At 37.5% G+C, this 24,372-nt stretch overlaps 1 protein-coding gene across 1 annotated transcript; it reads left to right on the plus strand.

The window, feature by feature from the left end:
- The first annotated feature begins 439 nt into the window (after nucleotides 1-439).
- Nucleotides 440-22,852, plus strand: cd81b (CD81 molecule b). Its single transcript, XM_022686082.2, has 8 exons — nucleotides 440-658; nucleotides 2,391-2,505; nucleotides 7,599-7,696; nucleotides 7,964-8,038; nucleotides 8,115-8,228; nucleotides 8,388-8,483; nucleotides 19,884-19,967; nucleotides 21,257-22,852. The coding sequence occupies exons 1-8, from the start codon at nucleotides 593-595 to the stop codon at nucleotides 21,320-21,322; spliced, it is 714 nt and encodes a 237-aa protein (XP_022541803.1). The 5' UTR covers nucleotides 440-592; the 3' UTR covers nucleotides 21,323-22,852.
- Nucleotides 22,853-24,372: the final 1,520 nt, after the last annotated feature.

Raw genomic sequence — 24,372 nt, forward strand, 5'->3', positions numbered from 1 at the left:
ACATTTATGCACTTGTCTAATTTGTTAAAATAATTATTGATCACTTCATTTCACTTCGTAAATATCACTGTGTCCATCTGCTATATGATATATTTAACTGAAATTGATCTAAAAAAACAATGATTTATAAAGAAAAATCAGGGGATCAAGATTGATCAGGGGTGCCCAAACTTTTACATACCACTGTATCTCTGCACTATAAAAGTCTGAATCAAGGTTCACTTAAGTTCTTGGCACAGAGTTGCAGTTTTTCTGCAGCATATCGTTTCTCCCTCTACATCGTTCACTTTATTGTGATTTGCTGATTATCTGACCCCTCTGTCGTCTCTTTTTCAGTTGGTTAAGATGAATCTGTCTATAGAGTTTCTGAAGTGGGGAGTGGAAAAAAACGTGTCCGCCTTAAACGGGGGGCCGTCTGAGTTTCCCTCCTCCAGTGATCTCCTGCCTGTGTGATGAACTGTGCTCAGTGTGCAGCAGCTCATTCTTACTTGGATGGTTCTTGCAGTTTTCTGTGGACAGCTGATGCTCATTTCCAAAACTCACTTTACATCCAGCAGCATTTTATCATACGCAGGAGGATCTTCACCCAGCCATGGTTCTAACGGGCTGTAATCAGTGCATTAAATACATGCTCTTCTTCTTCAATTTCATTTTTTGGGTGAGTTTTTATTCTATTTTATTCTAATAATTCTATGACCACCACTGTTGTAGAATTTGTAAAATCATGAGAATGAGAAGATTTTTTACAGGAGCTGACTTTTACTAAAATATTATGTACGGCAGAAAACTCCAGCAGTTTCATGTTTTTGTGTAAAGATTTGAGCAGAGCAAAGATTTGAGAGCAGAAGGTAAAAATGAATTTCTGGTATTTATCGTGTTCTAACTAAGACTGTGTCCAATTTTATTCTTGTACTGATTTAAGTTTTGGGGCTTGTTTTAGAGGACAGTACAGAAAGTGTAAAAATACAGAATTATTTTAAATTAGTCTATATAAAAAGAAAAATACACAGCGTTATTGAGTTACATAAAGCTCATTACTGTGTAACTCTGCATTTAATTAATTATGCATGTCGACATCTAATGGTTTTGCTCCCAAAGAAATGAACAGTATACCAATTTCAATATAGTGGTTTTGGTTGTGTATATTATATATGTATAACATGAAAAAAAAAAAAAACAGAGGTTTGAATTTATATCCCTTTTAAAAGAGAGTTACTAAACTGACGAAGCTGACGTGTGACATGTGTGTGATGGGAGTTCCTAACATCAGATGAAAGATAAAATTATATTCCATGTTTCTGGATGCAATTTCCCTGTTTCTGTAATTCTTTCCTGTTTTCTTGAGTAAGGGTTTGTCTTATTCTGATAAGAAAAATCCCCATTCTGGGGAGTATAGATACAGCTCTGAAAAAAAAAATAAGAGACCACTTCAGTTTCTGAATCAGTTTCTCTGATTTTACTATTTATAGGTTTATGTTTGAGTAAAATGAACATTGTTGTTTTATTGTATAAACTACAGACAACATTTCTCCCAAATTCCAAATAAAAATATTCTCATTTAGAGCATTTATTTACAGAAAATGAGAAATGACTGAAATAATAAAAAGATGCAGAGCTTTCAGACCTCAAATAATGCAAAGAAAACAAGTTCATATTCATAAAGTTTTAAGAGTTCAGAAATAATCAATATTTGGTGGAATAACCCTGGTTTTTAATCACAGTTTTTATGCATCTTGGCATCATGTTCTCCTCCACCAGTCTTACACACTGCTTTTGGATTTACACCTGGTCCAAAAATTCAAGCAGTTCAGTTTGGTTTGAAGGCTTGTGATAATCCATGATTACATTTCAGAGGTTTTTAATTTGGTAAAATTGTATCTTTTATCTGATATAGGATATATAGGAACTCCCAGCACACGTCAGTTCTCTCAGTTTAGTAACTGTCTTTTAAAAGGAATGCAAATACAAACCTCAGGTTTTGTTTATTTCATTTTATACACACAGAATATACACAACCACTATCACCATCTCTCTTAGGATCTGATACAATACAATGTGAAAACCATCCTGTATCAGCGCTTCCTCGTATTGTGTTCCTCTGGGGACAGCCTCAGTTTTCAGATTGGTGCCGTGAGTTCCTGCTCTTCCACAAACAATGCCAACAGTCAGTGATCATAAACAGTTAACATCCGTAAAGCAAAGAGCTTCTCCTTCACCCGCTAGATGTTGTGAGAACATTGCAGCCAAACCGGAAGCTTACTCAGAACTGACAGGCCTGTTATTTGTGGAAAAGGTGACCTGAGAAGATGACTGGTCCATCCCTAGAGAGTTCTGTATGAACGCTGTACAGTGTACCGCACACTCCTCTCACGTGTTTTTCTCTGTTCCAGCTCGCTGGGGGTGTTATACTGGGAATAGCTCTGTGGCTCCGACATGACACTCAGACCAGTAACCTGCTCATGCTTCAGTTTGAGGGAACCCAAGCTCCAGGAACTTTCTACATCAGTAAGTCCTGAGAACCAAACAGGCCAGGCTTTTATTCTGTATAACTGCCCTCTATAACTCTCAGCCGGTTTGTTTTTGTCACATCCAAATAAAACTGGATAACATCCTTAACCCTGTTTAGTAAAGGGTTTAATATTCAGAATTATTATTACTATAGATCAACGTGATTGCTGAATGAATCCGTTTTCTCAAAAACAACAGGACTAGTAATGGGTAATTTGTGGAGAGTCACATATTTTGTCATTTTGTCAGATGATTAAACATTGTAAACTTAGCTACCAACTATAACTATAAACTGTATGTACTAGTGCATCTTACAAATTAGAATAGTATTCAAAAGTTACTTTATTTCAGTAATTCAGTTCAGAATGTTCATATATTATATAGATGTATTAAACACAGAGTGATCTATTTGAGGCATTTGTTTCTTTTATTGTTGATGATTATGAAGCTTACAGCCAATGAAAACCCCAAAAATCAGTGTCTCAGAAAATAAGAAAATTATATAAGATCAACTGGTACTTTTGTCAGTGTGGGCAGTGTGCCAAATCCTGCTGGAAAATGAAATCTGCATCTCTATAAAAGTTGTCAGTAGCAGAGTGAAGAAGCATGAAATGCTGTAAGATTTTGTGGGAAAACAAAACTGCACTGACTTTAGACTTGATAATAAAACACAGTGGATCAACACCAGCAGATGACATGTCTCTGTGTGTCTCTCCACTCTTCCTCCAGACTCTGATCTCTTGATTTGTAAATGAGATGTAAAATTTACTGATGATCAGTGATGGTTTGGAGAGTCATGTCTGTCATCAGCTGGTGTTGATCCACTGTGTTTTATTATCAAGTCTAAAGTCAGTGCAGTTTTTACAGCACTTCAGGCTTCCCCTCCCAGATTTCATTTTCCAGCAGGACTTGGCACAATGCCCACAGTGCCAAAAGTACTGTCTTATATAATATTCTAATTTGGCTGTAAGCCAAAATCATCAACAATAAAAGAAATAAACACTTAAAATAGATCACTGGTCTTATATCTGTGTATATTAATGATTTGTCTCATATTGTTGAGTTGTGATTAAATTGATGTGTTGAGAAGATAGAGGCAGGAAACAGGACCTGCGTATATCCTCTGCACTCATGATCTGTGTGTGTTTTCACCACTACAGGCAGAGTTTATACACTCATTACATAATGAGCATATTTTGATTCACATGTTATACTCGAGTGGGATAATTCTTGGCCAGCTTTTCTTTTTTATGTATAAAGGAAGGTCATCGGGGTTAGCTTCCTATCAATACTCTGAATCAGGGCTGGACTTCTTCCTAGATCAGCCCACTACCATCACTCCTCATTAAAGGAGACGTTTCAGAGCTGGTCACTGTTTACTGGAAAATATCGAAAAAAAGTTTTGACTTAAAAAAAGTTTGTATTACCTACATAATATTTAATATGTAATTTGAATAATTATGCATGTTCATGTAAAGCTTTAAATACATATTTTAATTAGGTGATTGTTTAGTTGGCAAGAAACAAGCTGATTTTTATGTTTTAAAACAGTAAGAATGAATAAATCAGTTATTTTCCATTGTTTAACCCCTTAAAATGCCCTGTCCAGTATACGGGCTACAGGTTTAGGTGGTACACGACCTTTTTTTCTGCAATAATATAGATTATTTACATTCTTTGGGAAAACTTTGAGGGCTTTGAAATCTCCTACAGGACACTTGGGCCGGACGCACTCTTTACTCCACTTAATAATTTTAGATCAGTAACAGGAATCAACTCAAATTCTGCAGGTTTAAAAATAGACTTAAAAAAATAGACAAATGTGAAGAAACAAAAGGTTTGGAGGACATGAACTGTTTGATTTGTATTCAGAAAAATATTGATTTTAAAATGAAGTTCAGGAAAGGGAGAATTTTATGATTTTATCCATTATATTTTGGCAGATTGACTTAAATATTTTTCTATACTTTTCTATTACAATTACTATAATGTTTTTTTTTTTTTGAGTAATGTTCTTTATCCAACATGAAAGCTTTTTATGTAATGCTTGAATAGAAATCCTCAAGATTTAGTGGTGTAATGTCAGGCAGACAACGGACAAAAATCCTGGCCTGTTAAAGGGTTAAACTTAGATTTTTTTTTTTTTAGCACAACATTGTACACTTTATAACTGTACACTTTAACAAGATCATTTATTGTTTTAAGAAGCTGGGAGATACCTCCTCCCACCACCCTTTTATATATATAGCTGTGTATGGAACCACACCCTGGAGAGTATGGCGGAGAGTGACCCTAATTTTAAACTGACCAGGAAAAAGCCACATGTAACCACAGGGTGTGTTCATACTCCACCCTTACACACACTGACACACACACACACACACACACACACACATTCATATACTCCTTCCAAACATTGTACACATCTGCCGAGGATGCAGAGTTCAGAAGTTAGCGGCCATTAATTTGCATCGGGGCCGTCAGCGTGTCTCCCAGCGTTCAGTTTAACTACAAGGAGGCAGTGCAGTCTCTCCGCCCTCAGCTTTTTATAGAACCAACGCAGGCTCTTGATTTCAGGGGTTGGTCGGCTGGTTTGGCCCACCCAAGCAAAGAAAGAAAAAGATCAAAACTTTATTTTTCTTCCCTCGTCCCTTCAGTCCTGCTCCGGGCCTCCGCTGCACACCCATGTGTAATTTCAATAACCCCACACATGTGCTCATTACTCCACAAATTAGAACGTGCAGTGGATGTTTTTAGTAGGCAGGCTTGCTTAACCGCTGGTTAAACTGTTTCAGGAATAAGCTCAGGCTCGGCCACCGAGGCAAATCATTACAGCCTCCAGATGTTCAAAGCTGAAGCTGGAGTCAGCAGCCGTGATTACCCTGTGAAATCCTGCCCTTTTTTTATTCCACCTTCTGTAAAATACAATACAACCTTAGCTTTTTCATGTTGTTTTTCTCTTCTTTTTGCCATTAAATCCACTTAGAATTTAGAAACCATTCCCATCTGGTTTCAGTTTCCACACATCGGCTTCGATGCTGCAGTTGGTCTGCAGGTTTAGGTTCAGCAACAGTATGTGCTGAAAGAATGAGGTCAGCTGACTCTACCTGAATATACTGAATATAGACCAGATTATTACAACAATGGATTTATTTCTTTCCTGATGAACACGGCCATATTCCAAGATGAACAATGTCAGGATTCATGAAGCTGAGTTCAGGGTTCAGGGAGCATGAGATCATCATTTTCACACATGGATTGAGAGAGAGTTCACCACAGAGTCCAGATCTTAACCTCATTGAGAATCTTTGGGATGTGCTGGATGGAGAAGCGCTGCTTTGTGCAGCGGTTGGTCAGACTCTACCATCATCAATGCTGCTGCAAGATCTTGGTGAAAAATTTATGCAACACTGGACTGAAATAAATCCTATGACGTTGCAGAAGCTTATTGAAACAATGACACAGTGAATGCGTGCTGCAATCAAAAGGCAGTCCAACCAAATATTAGTGTGTGACCTTTTTTATTTGGTTAGGCAGTGTATATTCTCTATGTAATAATTGAAGGATTTCTTTCAGTATTTTTTTATAGTCTTTAGAAGTATCACATCAAACCTTAACTTTTAGAATAAATGTGTGTCTCACAAGTTCTGTGTAAGTTTTGCATATTTTAAAACATATATATATATATATATATATATATATATATATATATATATATATATATTTTTTTTTTTTTTTTTTTTTTTTAATTTAAAGACACTATAGGTTCTTCCTTAATTACACATTATGTGTTGTAGGAACTATACTTCGTTTGTGTTTAAGAGCCGAAAATGGTTGGATTTAACTCACCTGTTCTTTGCCAGGTTAAGTAGTTCTGATCAAGCAGAAAACGCTTGATTGCCTGCCTATGCTCTGAGGCTTCTGATCACCATCAAATTGACACCTAATTTTCTGTTTGGAACAGACTGTGACTCACTGAGGCTAATTTAGATGTTCTTCAGAAATGAAGAACACTAGAGCTGGCTCCCTGTGAGAGATGTGGTGTTTAGTCTAGTCTTCCATATGGTTGTGATTGCTCTCTTGTGTGGGCGGAGCCTCTGAAGCCCCTCCACAGTGTCTGTTATTATGGTGATGAAATGCTCAGTCCTCAGTAAACTCAACATCACCTACAAGAAAGAGAGAAGTGAGTGGACATGAGGATGTGAATATTTAGCATACTTAACTGCGACATTCAATAATGCCAGGTGTAAAAAGCCTCTGTCTGTAGCCATGGTGACAGGAGTCACCTGCTTCCATCTGCAAGCAAAGAATGGCGTCTCAGTTAAGGGGGAGAGAGACGTTCTTTGCTTTCAGGTAGAAGCAGGTGACTCCCAGGTGGACTTTTTCTAAGATCAACAACAATTTAAAAAATAGCATTTTTAAGTATTTTTTTTCAGATTTAAACTGCAGTGGGTAAAGTGTCCTGTTTTTAATAAAAACATTAAAAAAGACTTTACCCAAGTCTTCCCTATCATCTTGGCCCTTATCCTTTGCACCATAAAGGTATACAATTACAAATCAGCAAAGGGTCAGAGTGGTCTAGCGGTCTAAAGTGCTGCCACTATGATTAGGAGATTGCTGGTTTGAATCCCGTTCATGCAGCTTGCTGTCAGCTGCTGGAGCCCAGAGAGAGCACAACTGGCCTTGCTCTCTCTGGGTGGGTAGATGGTGCTTTTTCTCCTCATCACTCCTAGGGTGATGTGGATCAGCACAAGGCTGCGTCTGTGAGCTGATGCATCAAAACGCGCAGTGGTGCTACTCGGCAATGTTGCATCAGCAGCAGCTCAAAATAAGGCGGAGTCTGACTTCACGTGTATCGGAGGAGGCATGTTTAGTCTTCACCCTCCCAGTGTTGAAGCATCACTGATGATGGGGGAGCCCTAATGAGTGGGTTGGGTAACTGGTCTTGTAAATTGGGGAGAAAAAAGTCAACTTTATACCTCCCCCTCAGACTAAAGGTAATCAGGAACATTAGAGAACAGTAAAGATTAGAAGAACTGAAGCTATTTAAAGTCCTGATCATGCACATAAACTTTTGTTCGTTCCTCTAGGTGTGTATGTCCTGATAGCTGTTGGAGCAGTCATGATGTTTGTTGGATTTCTCGGTTGTTACGGAGCCATTCAAGAGTCTCAGTGCCTTCTTGGAACAGTGAGTACTGTTTTATCTTTCTGACAACAGGTAACAAACTTACCATGAAATCAGATTTCACACTATTATTGGAAAATTTTTATTTTTCTACACTGTGTAACTCGAGTCTAAACGAGCCAAGAATATGTGGTTTCTGTTTACACTAAAAACTGAGATACAATAAATGGAATAATGATTCAACTGTAAGACCTGGTCTGAACCATCAGAATAAAATCTTCTGTTCTAGTTCACCCTGGATTTCTGTTTTTCTCTCTCTCTCTCATTTAGTTCTTCACGTGTTTAGTGATCTTGTTTGCCTGTGAGGTGGCCGCAGGAATATGGGGCTTTATCAACAGAGAGACGGTAAACAACATTACGTTACATTGCTGTGCCTCTGTATTCTCCTTCTGATGAAGCTAACTGATGTTTTTCTATTCAGATCTCCACAGAGTTAATCAGCTTTTATGACGCTGCCTACATGAAAGCTGTGGATCCAGTGGAAACCCCCAGTAAACAAGCTGCTGCTAAAGTTCTGGGAGTCTTCCACGACACTGTGAGTATTAAAGGCTGCGGAGCTCCAGCTCGTGTTCTGGCCTTGCTGTAGGACACATAGCTCACTAAGACTTGGTTTTGTTAGGCTGCTTTGATGCAGATTGTGAGAAGCTGAAGTTTGATTTTTTTGAGGTCATTTACAGCATGATTTCTGTTTCAGCTGGAGTGTTGTGGTAAAGGAGATGATAATCAGTTATTCCTGGCGGTTCAGTCTTCTCTCTGTCCTGGAAGACCAATAGACCCGCTCGTCTCTCAGGTACTGTCTGTTACAGTTAGAAATGGTTTGTTTGTACTTTTCCTGTATAAATCAGCATTGTTTTGGTTTATTTTAAATTAAATAAGACTTACAATTCATTTACTGTGTTTTTCGCACTATAAAGCGCATTTAAAATCTTTAAACTTTCCCAAAAATCCTCAGAGCGTCTTATAATCCGGGGCACCTTATTTATGAATTTTACCAGTCAGGTATTAAGGAGCAGTAAAGCCACTCCACTGAAGTAAAGAGTTACACAGGAGTTTCAGTTTAGTTCTCCAGCAACTGAGACTGTAGCAGCATTAGCATTAGCATTAGAATTGCAGTTTTGTTTCCTTAGCTTAGCTAAGCTTTACAGACCTGCTGAATTAGAAGGAAAACATGGCAACACCCCTGTTCCTTACTAGTGTTGCATAGTGTGCTTTATAATCTTGCGCTTTATAGTGGGAACATTACAGTAAATTAATTATTTTTATTTTATTTTTAATATTCCTTGTTCTCTTTAAAAGACTGTAATGTGTATGAAGCTATTAATATTATTTTCCTGTTGCATGTGTATGATATGATATTACCGCTGTCAGTGGCTGTCTCGTGAGATGGGGTTAGATAAGGTTTCTGTATTTTGGAAAGTCAGCTTGAGACAGGATTTAGAATTTTAAGGCTTGTTTAGCTTGAGGCTTCAAAAATAGCTTTTGTTCACATAGACCTGCTAATTTCCACGAGCATACCCTTTTTATTCTAACATCTAGAAAACAATGGTAAAATGTAGATTTTTAAGGAAACTAGTAGCAGTAATTTATATAGTTTGAATGAACAGTACCTAAATAAACACTGGACTTACATAATGTTCTTAATTACTATGCAAGTGATATTGTCTTTCTAATTCTCCTGATTTTCCTAAATGGTCAGTGCAAATGACCCGGATTTTATAAGTATGAATCCAACTGTACTAAAATCTCCCAATGATAACAGTATTATTTTTTTTTTATGAAATGACTGATATCAGAATATAGAGAGGCTACATACAGAAAAACAAAGTACAGAACACATGTAAATCAACTAAAGGAAAATAGTACATTGCACATGTAAATAAACCAAAGAATCAGCACAGATTACATAAAATGGGGTTTACTTGTGTAGTTCGGAAGAATGAACCCTGGGGAATACAAAAGCAGGAAGAGAATAAGAAAATTGAGACATGATTGCATTTAATACATGAATACAATTAAACATTTTGGAAACATTATCTACATTTTATTATTATTATTATTTAATATAAAATGAAGACAAGAAAGATGATTGTATTAAAGTTGTTATATTTTGTATTCATTATTTACTTATTTTATATTTATATAAAACAAACAATAACACACACTTATATTTATTGGGTTTGTTTTTGGCACACTATTACTAGTGCATCTCAGAAAACCTGAATATAATGAATTTTTTTCTATCATAGTTTAATAAAAAAAAATCTGTCAAATTTTATAATCACTACATATAAAGAGACATATCCCAAAACTGTTTTTGTTTTACTTTTCTAAAAGCTCATGAAAAAAACAGAAATAATAAACCCCTAAAATATTTCATTTAAAACTTAAAATATAAATTGTTAGATGTGTCACTGTACGCATAATTAATACAAAAGATGACTGTTAATTAAACAATATTAAACATTTCTTTTGAGATGCACTACTATTAAACATAACTAATTATGCTATCTTAAATTACACATGCATTGGAAAGTGTTTTTCCCCACTGTTGACAATATAGCCTATATCCTTAATCAAACATATATAATAAAATAAATATTGGTCATATCACCTTAAATCATATCTCTGTTAAATTAGTAGTTACTAAGACAAACAGTAAGATAGCTAGTTAGCGTTAGCTACCTGAGCAATAGGTAGCTATCATTTAGCTAAATTCTGCAGTACTACTTAGTACTTAGTTTCCACAGTAGTCTGTATTTAATAAGCATTTATCTCTTGTTAGTGTTTAAAGTTCTTTCTGAAATGAATAGAGTTAAGCTTTATTTACCTAGCTAGTTAGGTTAGCATGGTCTACCTGGATATATAAGATATTTATTTAGTTAGCTTAGCATGGTCTATTTGGACATACAAGATATTTACAATATTTAGTTAGCTTAGCATGGTCTACCTGGATATATAAGATATTAAGATATTTAATTAGTTAAGCATGGTATATCTGGATATATAAGATATTAAGATATGTACTTAGTTAGGTTAGCATGGTCTATCTGAATATATAATATATTGATATATTAGATACTTACTTAGTTAGGTCAGCATTGTCTATCTGGATATATAAGATATTAAGATATTTAGGAATTTACAACTAATAGGCTCTCAGTCATTAATGTTAAATGCCAGTAACTGTATTCGCGTTGTCCTGGCATAGATTTACTCCCCTAAATCTGCTTTTTAAGAGGGGGTTAATTCACTAAAATGCTTCAGTGCACATGTTAGTTTGATTCTGATGTCCTGATAAAACACAATCAGATTATTTAAGCGTACTAACCTGTAAAAGTGGACCACACATGGTCTGTCCTGCTCCAGCTTCACTGTGCTGATAGTATTTGCTGCTAACTTCCGGGAACTATTGACAGGCTCCACGGTCCGCCATTGCTGTAAAAAACTGGTCCATTGGAGTGAACGGAGTTGACGCAACTCTCTCTCTCTATGGCTCTGATGGTGGCCATCCACCAACCATCCAGGGTTACACGAGACTCATCAGTAAACAAGACTGTTTGGACATGAGTCTTCATGTATGTCTGAACCCACTGCAGCCGTTTCTGCTTGTGAGCTCTAGTTAGGAGGTGAATAGTAGGTTTATGCACCACAGCAAGCTTTTGAAGCATCCTACATCTTAAGGTTTGCAGGACTCCAGAGGCACCAGCAGCTTCAAATACATGTTTGCTGGTTTGTAATCACATTTTAGCAGCTGCTGTCTTAACTCTTACTGCAGATCCAATTTTATGCTCATTTTCATGTGATTTGCACTACTATGCTATAACACTGAATATCTTAAGTTTTACATATAGCCAGGGGCGGATCTAGCCATTTTGGAGCCCTAGGCAAAATATAAACAAGGGGCCCTCATTCTTGAAACACACACATAAACCATATAACTAGAGACGGAACGATCGATCGGCAGTGTATCGGTATCGGCCGATTTTCAGCCAAAATACGGTATCGGCGATAGGCAGATATTCTACTGATTTTAGCCGTATATGATTTTACACATAACTTATATCTCTCCTATGAAGCGTTTATTTTGGTCAGTAACACTCGTGTTTATTTACTAGCAGCGCAAATTACCGGTGTTTGCTTAGGCGTGGATGTAATGAGGGTAATCTGTACCAGGTTTGCTTGGCACCTGTGTGGCATTAATGTGGCATTTGGCCCCGGCCAGTATCGGTATCGGGGTGAAAGACGATCGGCGATCGGAATCGACCCCAAAAACACTGATCGGTCCAGGAGGTGTAAAAAAGGAGGTGAATTTTGGCCGTGCATCTGCGATTCTTTTGCTCTCTGTCTGTTTCTTTCGTTTAGCAGAACCACTTTCATAACTCCGCTTCATTTTCACTGTGACAGCTCTCACTCTAGTCGCGTACAGTTCCCGCTGTTTTGGTTTGAAGTCACGTCGTGTGGCACATTGCTACGTCATCATATTATGGACTAGTTCAATGCAAGCAATGGAGGGGGGTATGTGTGTTTTGGACAATTAGTATTTAGACATTAATTCGGTATTCTACTGATATTTCTGTTGTTTTTTTAATAGAAATATGATTTTTCTTTACTTTACATAAGTAACAAATTAACATTGTTTTTGGTGTATTTACTGTAGCTGGGATGGTCAGATTTGGGGGCCCCTATGGAGGACAGATTTGGTCGAGGCCCTAGGCAAATGCCTAGGTTTGCCTGATTAAAAAAACGCCTCTGCATATAGCACAGGCACCATTCAGGACTTAAACTGAAGTAGGCACTTGGAACTAAACAATAATTCCAGACTTTAATTTCAATTATTTAGGTTTCATTATGTGACCATCAAATGCAGAAGATAATGTAAAAAAAAAAAAAAAAAAAAAAGCGCCTGTTATATTTGGAGTTTACAATGTGTGTACGGATTTTGGTGATGAAAAATCACTTATTCTATACATTTCCTGATTCAGTAGGGTCTTGACAAACAAATGACAAAATGTGTTTGTTTGTGATAAAACAAATTAATGTAAGTCCAATTCAGAGTAATATTAATATTTGTTTGATGAAATGACACACAAAGCCACACCTGTACGCGCTGTGTGCGCTTTGGGGTTCAGAGGGGTTTTTGTGGTGACAGCGCACCATGTGATGACGGTTTGGTATGCCCCACCCCAGCCATTAGGAGACCAATCAGGGCAAATTACGTACCAGTGTTTTCGTCTGAGGGTGGACTATTGGATGAAATAGGTGTCAATCACTTTTGTGACCCTGGAGCAAGGCCATGACCTGATTTGATTGGACACCTCTAAACACCAACGTGGTCCAGTGCTTACGCTATTAGTGCAAAAGACTGTCACTCAAGAAAAGTAGTTGTTTGTGGACCAATAAAAAACTAAGAATCTAGAAGAGGACATCCTTAGCTTTGTATTCACGTACAACTTTACGTAAAAACCTTACATTGTGTGGTCGCTAGGAGCTTGAGAATATGACATTGCGGCCGCACTGAAAATAAACGCATGTGTGTGAGGAGGAGTGAGCAGGAGAATAAAGGACTATAAGGATATTTTATCTGCGGTTCAGTGCTGTATTGTGGATGCTGTGATAGTAAGTGAATTTTCTATAATATAATATGATGTTATTTCACATACTAATAATATTTTATAAGGCTATTTTGTTGGGGAGGCGTGTTCCCCATGTAAATAATGTGAAAAAACAGGCTGTTTTCAGTTGGAGATTTCTGGCGACTGGTTTCATGTAGATGGCTGTAAATGCAGTTAGTCATAGTATTACTAAGAAATATGAGTCGGTTAGCATTTCACTTTACAGTCAGAACAGGCCCGCCGGCGGGCCCGCTAGAGGGCGCTTCTGCAGTAACAGGTTAATCAGATGAACTTGCTTGGCAGAAACCTTCCTTATTTCGTCTTCATCTGCATGAATCCGTCTGTGCTCTGAATCAGCCACAAATCTCTTCACAGTACGATGATCACGCAAGTTTTCTTGAAATATCTAATGTTTTAACACCTTGTCCAAGGCTTTGCACCATTTGCACCACGCTTTTTTCAGCAGTAGAGAGATGTTGCATTTCGTACATAGTGTGTATACTTTTTCTGACCATTTAAAAAACCTGTTCGGTAACAGCTCATCTTATTCAGAATCAGAAAGTTTATCCACAAAAAACCTCATAAGATAAAGTAAATACATCAGGACTACATGTCCTGTCTGTTTAAGATGATGACGTTTGACAGCTGCTGAAAATTTAAAAGCTGACCAAGAAAAAAAATCCAACAGGAATCTCACTAGAACCACAACCACAAAAACACAAGATTTTCACATATTTCACAAGATGAACTGATGCAGAAAATGTTCCCTTTGCCTACAGCGAATGGCTTTTTTTTAAGTAATTGTGCTTTTTTTTTACTGTTGCAAAGATTAAAATATTTAGTTTTAACATGCTAAAAAGAACTCTGTAAGAAAATTGCTTAGTGTTTTTTTTTTTTTTTTTTTTCCCAGGTTTATTTAGTATTTTTATCATGTAATTATACAGAACAAAATCCAATCCAGTCAAACAGAACTAAGCAGAACTCGGGGGAAAAAAACAGCAAAAAAAGGATAGCTAAGACATATAGTATCCTAAAAAAGAGAAAAAAAGAGAAACATATATAACATAATAGAAAGAAAAGAAGGAAAAAAAAACAAAAAAAAAAAAACACAAAGGATTGTAAGCTTTTCACATATGCAAAGAAAGGTTCCCACATTTTCTTATAAGTGCTCAAAGAACCTCTAATGGTGTACCTAATTTTCTCCATTTTAACACATCTCAATATTTCCATGATCCACTGAGAGTGTGAGGGTGGGGAAGAGGATTTCCACCTCAGTAAAATTAAACGCCTCGCCATAAGTGTAGTAAATGCAATAAAGTCTGCTTTATACTTTGAGAGTGAAATATCTATAGGGGGAACACCAAAAAGAGCAATTATTGCATTAAGGTCAAGGGGAGTCTTAGTACAAATGGAAATAGTTTTAAAGATTTCTGACCAGTATTTATGAAGTAATGGGCATGACCAAAACATATGTACATGTGTGGCTGGGGCTTGGTGACAACGATCACATGAAGAATCAACATCAAAAAATTTTGCTAATCTGACTTTAGTAAAATGAATTCTATGTACAATTTTACACTGAATCAGCCCATGCCTTGCGCAAATAGATGAGGAATGAATGCGACGTAAAATAATCTCCCAAGTCTCAGTTGAGATCTCACTCCCCAACTCCCCCTCCCACTGTCTTTTAATGGAAGGAAGTGTACTGGGACATAAAGAATGGATTAAATTATATAATGTGGAAATAAGTCCACTGGCTGTTGATAGGGGAGTTACAAAACTATCTAAAGAAGTAGTGTTTGGGAGGTTAGGAAAGATGGGATTTACACTGCGAGCAAAACTACGAATCTGAAGGTATCTAAAGAAGTCCCGTCTGGGGAGAGTATACCTCTCTGAGAGCTGTTGAAAAGATGCAAAAATATTGTCAATATATAGGTCTTTCAGAGTGTTGATGCCAAGAGTGGACCATGAACCAAACGTGCCATCCATTAAAGAGGGGCTAAAAATTGGGCTTGGTGTTATAGGGGTAAGAGATGAAACAGTTTTCAAATTAAAGTGGCGTCTGAATTGGTTCCAAATTCTGAGTGTAGACTTGACAATAACATTTTCCAATTTAAGTGAAGAAAATGAGTCTAAGGGGGCGTGAATAAGGGAAGTTAATGAGGCAGGTCTAGAGGAGGAAGCCTCCATATTTAACCACGATGGGCAACTTGGTGATTTCTCCAGTTTAATCCAGTATTGTAAAATTCTAAGATTGGCTGCCCAATAATAAAATTTAAAGTTGGGCAAAGCCAAGCCTCCAAGAAGTTTAGGTCTTTGTAGTAAAGCCTTACTCAATCTAGCAGTCTTTTTGTTCCAAATAAATTGTGACACCATGCCATCTAATCTGCGAAAGAAGGACAGAGGCAGAAAAATAGGTAGGCATTGGAAGAGGTATAACAATTTTGGCAAAGAGTTCATCTTTACCGAATTAACCCGTGCTGCAAGAGATAGGGGTAATAGTGACCAACGCTCAAAATCCTCTTTTAATCGGGTCAACACTGGGTCATAGTTAGAACTATACAGTTTTTCAAACTTATCTGTAATTTTAATGCCAAGATATGTAAAATTATGTAAAGCCACTTTAAATGGAAAATTTTGCAATGGATACTCACGGGCTGCATTATTTAGTGGAAACAATTCACTTTTATCTAGATTAAGTTTGTATCCTGAAATTTTACCGAATGAAGAGAAAACATCAATCACTGTAGGAATAGACACAGATATATTAGATAAATACAGAACAAGATCGTCTGCATAAAGAGAAAGCTTATGCTCAACCCCATCCCTAATTACTCCTGTTATGGAAGAATTTGATCGAAGTGCAATGGCTAATGGCTCGATCGCAATAGCAAACAATAGAGGACTCAAATTGCAGCCCTGACGTGTAGAGCGATGCAGAGGAAATTGTTCTGAATAAGTGTTATTGGTTCTGACAGAAGCTGTAGGGTTAGTATAAAGCAATTTTACCCAGGTAATAAATTTTTTGCCAAATCCAAACTTTTCCAAAGTGTAAAAAAGATATTGCCATTCCACACGATCAAATGCTTTTTCTGCATCTAATAAAATTATAGCTTCTGGAGTGTTACAGGAAGTCGAATTATAAACTATGTTAAGAAGTCGTCTAATATTGAAAAAGGAGTGTCTATTTTGGATAAATCCTGTCTGGTCTGGGGAGACTATAGATGGAAGTACTGATTCCAAACGTGTGGCTAATAATTTTGATAAAAGTTTTAGATCGACAGATAATAAGCTAATGGGACGATAGCTAGCACAGGATAATGGATCTTTGTTTTTCTTTAAAATAAGTGAAATAGAGGCCTGTGTAAGTGTTGAGGGTAGTTTTGATAAGATAAATGATTCATTATACATGTCAATCAGGATGGGTGCTAATTTATCAATGAACGTACGGTAAAATTCAACTGGATAGCCATCCAGTCCTGGGCATTTTCCTGATTGCATAGAATAAACGACTTTCTTAAGCTCATCTACAGATATCTCCGCATCTAACTCCTCTATTAAGTCAGGGTCCACTCTTGGCATCTTTAACAAATCAAAAAAGTCATCCATAAGTGAAGAAAGACTGGTGGTCTGCTCAGACGTATACAAGGACATATAAAATTGCTTAAATTGTTCATTAATTTGTATAAGGTCATTTGTTTCACCAGATTGAGTTTGGATCTGTAGAATCTGATGGGCAGCGCAGGACTGTCGCAGCTGATGAGCTAATAGTTTACCTGCTTTGTCCCCTTGTTCGTAGAAGGTATGCCTAGATTTGAGTAGCAGGTTTTCTACATGAGCTGTAGAGAGGACATCAAATTCTGCCTGAAGAGTGAGACGCTCCTTAAATATATCGGAGGATGGAGAATGAGCATAAGCACTATCTAGCCGAGCAATTTGTTTAGTCAGTGTGGACAGTTTCTCCTTCCTAAGCTTTTCGCTGTATGCAGTATATGAAATTATCTGACCTCTTAAGAATGCTTTTAGTGTCTCCCACAATAATGATGGTGAGATTCCAGGCGTTCTATTAGTATCAAGGAAAAAATCTATTTCTCGAGAAATAAAGTTAACAAATTCCACATCAGATAATAGATTAATGCTAAATCGCCATGGTGGGCGTGTGCTATCTCTGTGCTTCATACATAGATCCATTATAACTGGGGCATGGTCTGAAATTACAATAGCATCATAAGAACAAGAACGTACAGATGGAATTAATCGATTGTCAATCAAAAAATAGTCGATACGTGTAAAAGTGTGATGAACTTGGGAGAAGAAAGAATACTCTCTCCCAGACGGGTGAAAAAGACGCCATGGATCAGATATGGAAAATTCCTTCATAAAGGATGAAATAATCTTTGCAGATCTCAGAGGTGTTCGAATTTTGGTGGAAGAGCGATCTAATGAGGGGTTGAGCCAGCAATTAAAATCCCCTCCAAGTATGAGAAGGTGAGAAGAAATATCAGGTAATTTGGAAAATAAAAACTGGAAAAAGTTCTCATTGTCCCAGTTGGGACCATAAATGTTGGCAAGCACTACAGGAGTGCCATGAAGTTGTCCCGTAATAACTACGTATCTCCCATTTGGATCTGTAAGAACATTAGTACAAATAAAATTAACCTTTTTGTGAATTAAAATTGCAACTCCCCTAGATTTACTCTGAAATGAAGAGTGATACACCTGGCTAACCCACCTTGTTCGCAGTTTGGCCTGATCAGACAATCTAAGATGTGTCTCCTGAAGGTAAACAATGTGTGCATTTAAGTGCTGAAGATGATGGAGCACTTTACTGCGTTTCACTGGTTGATTTAAACCTTTACAGTTCCAGCTACAGAATTTAAGTATACCCACCCCTGCTCGAGTTATATTAGGTTGAGCCATATATCAGATACAGAGGTACATAAAAGAATATCCTGGTATAAGAATGTACATACAGAAAACAAATACAAAATGTACATGCCAAACAAAAAAAAAAAAAAAAAAAAAAAAAAAAAAAAGGGGGAGAAAAAAATAAATAAATAAATAAATAAATAAATAAATAAATAAAAAATACCCTCCCTCTCCCTTGCTGAAGCGCTTCCCCAAACGAAACGCGCGCAGAACCCATTTTGAAACTTACAAACTAACCTCCTTCTATCCATTCCAGTAGTAATGCTCCGTGAGATAAAAGTAATGAAATGAAAAACTATTAAATCCAGCACAACGTTTTAGATGAGAACGGCAATCACAACATAAAGAACACTAGCCATATCTTTCCAGAGAGTACCATTGGTTTAGTAACACTGGTGTCCAGAACGGACTGCATACCTAACGAGTCCAGCAAGGCATCTCTTGGAAAATAACCTGCACCTATACGCAAGAGTATTTATTTCTTAATACTTGCGTTCACAAAGTCCAGTGCCGTTTCTGGGCTGTCAAACGTGTTGGTGGTTCCATCTGGCAGGGTAATTTTCAAGACAGCAGGGAACAACAGCCCGAACTTGAAACCAGGGCAGGTACGCAGCTGACGTTTCACAGGTGTAAATGCCGCTCTCTTCTTTGCCACAGAGGTAGTATAATCCGCGAAGATGAAGATTCTCTTGCCTTGGTAGTTTAGCGGGGATGCCCGGGAAATCTCACTTGCGCGGCGTAGAATTTCATTTCTCACATGAAAGAAATGAACTCTAATGACAAGGGGCCGAGGCGCATCTCCCTCTTTGGGTCTGACACGCAGTGTGCGATGTGCTCTGTCGAGTAGTGGCACCTCATCCATGTTTAGGAGATCTTTTAACAATTGTGCAACAAATGTAGTAGGACTATGAGCCTCTAGCCCTTCCTGAAGCCCTACTAGTCGAATATTATTTCTTCTGGATCTTCCCTCCAGATCCTCACATTTATCCATCAGCAGGCTCACCTGGCTCTTCATCACGTTTACAGCTGATTCCAATCCCGTCAGCTGATCACTGTGCTCCGTGCACGCATTTTCCAGCTCGCGGATGGTCTGGTCGTGGGCGCTGATTTTTTGTACTAGAGGTTCTAAAGCGTTCTTCATCTCTTTTTGAACGGAAGAAATTTCCCCTCTAAGTTCTGTTGCCAAAGAGTCAATTTTCCCACAGATGTCATCTTTTAGTGAGTTTAGCATACCCTGTAACAGGTCAACATCCGTGCTGCTAACGGTGTTAGCCACGCTAGCGCCGGATTCTGGCAGCTGAGGCAGATCAAGTGAGTGCGAGGCTTTACTGCGGCCTGCGCGCGCGGAGTCAGTTTTTTGCTTGGACGTTGACATACTTTCTCTAGGGTCGAGAGAAGCGTGCCAAAACCGACTCTGATAACTTCCTTACCGACCACCAGACACAGTTTGTTGACAAAGTTGTGTTAGAAAATCAATATTCACCGAAGTCTCACGGAGCTGCGAGGAAACACGTCCTACATGTTGAACACCTAGGCCACGCCCCCCTTAGTGTTGAATAAAGTGTTGATTTGTGGACTGTATATCCAGCTTTATAGATGATTTCTGGTGCTGTAAGATGATGCTAATGGTTGCTGTTCTCTGTTCTCAGAGTTGCCACATGAAGCTGAGGGACCTTTTCACTGAGAAACTCCATGTGATTGGTCTGGCTGCCCTCATCATAGCAGTCATTATGGTGCGTACGCATACTTCATGACAAACACTCACCGACCACTTTATTAGGTACACCTGTCCAACTGTTTCTTAACGCAAATGTCGAATCAGCCAATCACATGGCAGCAACTCATGGCCAAGCTAGTATAAACCTTCAAACTGAGTATCAGAATGGAGAAGAAAGGTGATTTAAGTGATTTTGAACGTAGCCTGGTTGGTTGTTGATGCCAGACGGGCTGAACTGAGTATTTCAAAAACTCCAAAAAATATCCAGTGTGGGAGTTCTGTGGGAGCAAATGCCTTATTGATGCCAGAGATCAGTGATCAGAGGAGAACGACCAGACTGATTCCAGCTGATAGAACGTCAACAGTAACTCAAATAACATGCAGAAGAGCATATCTGAATCACAACACGTTCAACTAGAATTTAGTATTAACTACATGAAAGCATGGATCCATCCTGCCTTGTATCAGCGGTTCAGGCTGGTTGTGGTGGTGCTGAAATGGTTTGGGGGAGATTTTCCTGCCACAATTTGGGCTCATTAGTACCAATTAAGCATCGTGTCGTTAAGCAATTCCACAGCCTACCTGAGTATTGTTGCTGACCATGTTCATCTCTTTATGACCAGAGCATGGGCGTGGTAGTGGGGGGAAAAGTGGACCTGACTACACAGGGCCCGAGTAAAAAGAGGGGCCCATGAAAATCCACGTTCATTGTGTACTGGCATGGACAGGGGCCCACTGACATTGAGAGTGTACAGGGCCCAGAATTTGCTGCTACGCCCCTGGACCAGAGTGTACTCATCTTCTGATGCTACTTCCAGCAGGATAATGCTCCATATCATAAAGCACGAGAATTATCTCAGACTGGTTTCTTAAATACGACAATGATTTAATTCACTGTACTGGAATCTCCTCCACAGTCTCCAGATCTCAGTCCAGTAGAGCAGCTTTGGGATGTGGTGGAACGGGAGATTCTCATCATGGATGGGCAGCTGATTAATCTGCAGTAACTGCGTGCTGCTGTCACGTTAATATAAACCAGGAATGTTTCCAATATCTTGTAGAATCTGTGCCACAAATGATTAAGGCAGTTCTGAAGGCAAAAGGGGGTCTAACTCAGTACTTGCAAGGTGTACCTAATAAGTGGCCAGTGAGATAAGCAGAAATTGTGGTTTACATATAATAATAAAAAATAAACGTATACATAAGGTTGTAAAATGTAGAGCTACAGGTCAACAGCTTTAGATTATAGTTTTAGTTTTCTGTAGTCATTTCTGTCTTTCATTTCTGTTTTTTCTTTGTTTGCAGGTTTTTGAGATGATCTTTACCATGGTACTGTGCTGTGCGGTCCGTAATGCTGCCCCAGCTTACTAAGAGGTAGACTGACCCTGCGTTAGTCCAGGAGTATGCAACGTCCAGAATTCCAGCCAGTGATTCCACTTTATTTTAAGTTTTTAATTTTCTGTATTCAGAAGTCTGTGATTTTTTTTCTTGATTTACACATTGTGTCTGATCAGGTTTTATTTGTGTACTTCATGTACTTTGCATATTCAGTCTTACACAAAGTTTGCGCACTCCTGATCAACATCTGTTTGCACATTTTACAGCACTGTCTTTTCAGTTTCTGAATTTAACAAACTGAAAAATATAAAACAGCAAGTCTAATGTGATTATGACTTTTACAAATTACACAAATTTGTGCAGTGTTAACTTAAGCTACTCTTAACAGTAATTATGCTTTAGAATGTGCTAAAGTGTATCCTCTACAGAGGATGTGAATTTATTCTAATTTATTTTCCCTTAGAAAATAAACAGCATGTACTTTGACCAGAGGGCACAAACGTTGCATGAGACTATATACACACAGCAGCCTTACAGTTTCTTTTTTCTTTCTTTCTTTCTTTTTTACATTTTTGTGACATTGATATTTTTCAGATTATCAAACAAACTTTAAAATCAGACAAATATAACCTGAGTAAATATAAGGGCAACTTGCTGTAATAGATGGAAGCAGGAATTCTGCTGTTTATCAGAAAATCCTGAAGGAGAATATCCTCCATCTGTTTCTTACTGACCTCAAGCTCAGGAGTACTTGGGTACTGCAGCAGGACAATGACCCAAATCACACAAACAAGTTCACCTCTGAATGGATAAAAAAACTAAATAAAGGTTTTAGAGGGTCTAGTTAAAGTCTTTTTTATATTTACTTAAGTTATATTAGTCTGATATTAAAGTTAGTTTGAAAATCGAAAAAATATCAGTAGACAAAAAAGCAAAAACAAAATAAATCTGTAGGGATGCAAATACTTTTTCAAACCACTGTATGTATATTTTTTTCCCTAATTAAAACCTGATATTCTCATGCAGCCATTCTGATACATGATCATAATCCTCTGTAACGCTGCAGTGAGGAGATAAAACCATCACATTAACGCAATTTCAGTTCTTTCTGACTGCAGCTTTATGGAGTTTTTCTTTATAAATAGACATTATTCACCAGTCTTGATTTATTTCAAAATGTTGAGCTGGATGCATTTTTAGTTCGTTTGTTTTATTTTATAGTAGTGAAAAGGCAGTTAACACTAGTATGAAGTATTGTGACAGTGTTTTGTTTCTCTGTGGTTGTTGGTTAACTTTATAATATAGTGTATCATTTTAAGCACTTATGGATAATGTTCTTTTCTTTGCAGAATTACAATTTAAATTAACTTCATATTGACATTAAAACATATTTAACCGTAATTTATCTTCATCTTTGTGTTTAAACATGAAATGTCCCATTTGTGCAAGTTTTATGGATGTTCTCAGGGAGTGTGTGAAACGTTCACATTTACCATCCCCACATCATGCAAATGCAGCGGTCCAATTCAGATTAATTACTCATTAAACTCAATATACAAGTCATGTGTTTGTTCTTTTAGATGTTGTGTGTTTGTGATTACAACCCCAACTCAAAACAACTTGGGACAGTATAGAAATGCAAATAATAAAAAAGCTCCTTGCATTTATTGGATTTTTTCTGGAAGTACAGAGAGAAGCCCATGGACTGATTATGGACTGAATGGACAACTGTTAACATTTATCAGTATGATGGAAAGCCTAAAGTTTGGAGAAAGAAAGGATCTGCTCATGATCTCAAACATACCAGCTCATCTGTGAAACACAGTGGAGGTAGTGTCATGGCTTAAACTAGCATAGCTTATTCTGGGACAGGCTCATTCATCTTTTTTGAAGATGTCACGCATCTGCAGCAGTACAATAAACTCAGAATTTAACAGAAAAAGTTTTTGTATATCAATTTAAATAAAGACGCAGCCACACTTTTTGGGAGGTGCAGCAGGATAATGACCCAAACAGACTGCCAAAACTACAAAGGAGTTCATCAGGGTTTCAGATCTTTGTTAAATGAAACCCTATAGAGCATGCATTTTACCTGCTAAAGAGGAGACTGAAGGAGGAGACTAAAGGGAGTAACCCCCCAAAACAAACACCAGCTAAAAGAGGCTGCAGGGAAAGCCTGGAAAAGCATCACAGAAGAAGAATGCAGAAGGTTAATGATGTTAGTGGATCACAGATGTGAGATATAAGAAATATTTACAACTAAATATTAGTCTTATGTACTTTAATTTGCTTTAAGTTTATCTGTTTTTCATAGGAAAAATGGGTGGGTTCAGACAGAAGGTGCTGAATCTGATGCGTATCAGATCCAGATGTTAATACCTGGAAATAAAAACTGAATTGTTGATCTTTTGTCTCATTTTCACCTTTTAATGTCAAAACCAAATGTTTTCAGTCTGAAGAAATAAACGGATCAGCCTCACAGTCCCAATACTTTTGGAGGGGACTGCAAAAAAAGTGATTTGATTAGAGTGTCGAGAGTGGAGGACGGTCTCATATATATATATATATATATATATTATTTTTTGTTGTTTTGATCTGCTGTTTATACCACTTTTGGTATTCCCCACAGCCTCGCTATATATATATATATATATATATATATATATATATATATATATATATTCTTTCTTTATTTTTTTCCCGATCTCTGATTGGACGGTGGTAAACTGCTGAGTGAAAGATGAAAGTAATCGATGGAAAGATTTGTGTAAAAATGAAGTTTAAATATAGTTTTTATTACAGTTAAATAAAAAATCCTGCTGTGAGAAGACCCTCTCTCTTCACTGTTTATTTCTGTTGATTGGATGGGGTAAGAGGTGACGCGCATAGATGGGCGGGGCAGGTGTTCTGTCGAGTTATGCTACCTATCGTTGCGTGCATCTTGTTTTTTTTTTTAATAAAAAATCTGTTTTGGGGGGCTTTATGTGCATTAAACCTAGACTCACTGTCATTGCACAAAAGTGTAAATGGATAATAATTAATACAACAATTATTATTATTAAATAAATAAAAATACAAAAGCA

The sequence above is a fragment of the Astyanax mexicanus genome, unplaced genomic scaffold (assembly GCF_023375975.1).
Source record: "Astyanax mexicanus isolate ESR-SI-001 unplaced genomic scaffold, AstMex3_surface scaffold_37, whole genome shotgun sequence".
NCBI classification, from domain to species: domain Eukaryota; kingdom Metazoa; phylum Chordata; class Actinopteri; order Characiformes; family Acestrorhamphidae; genus Astyanax; species Astyanax mexicanus.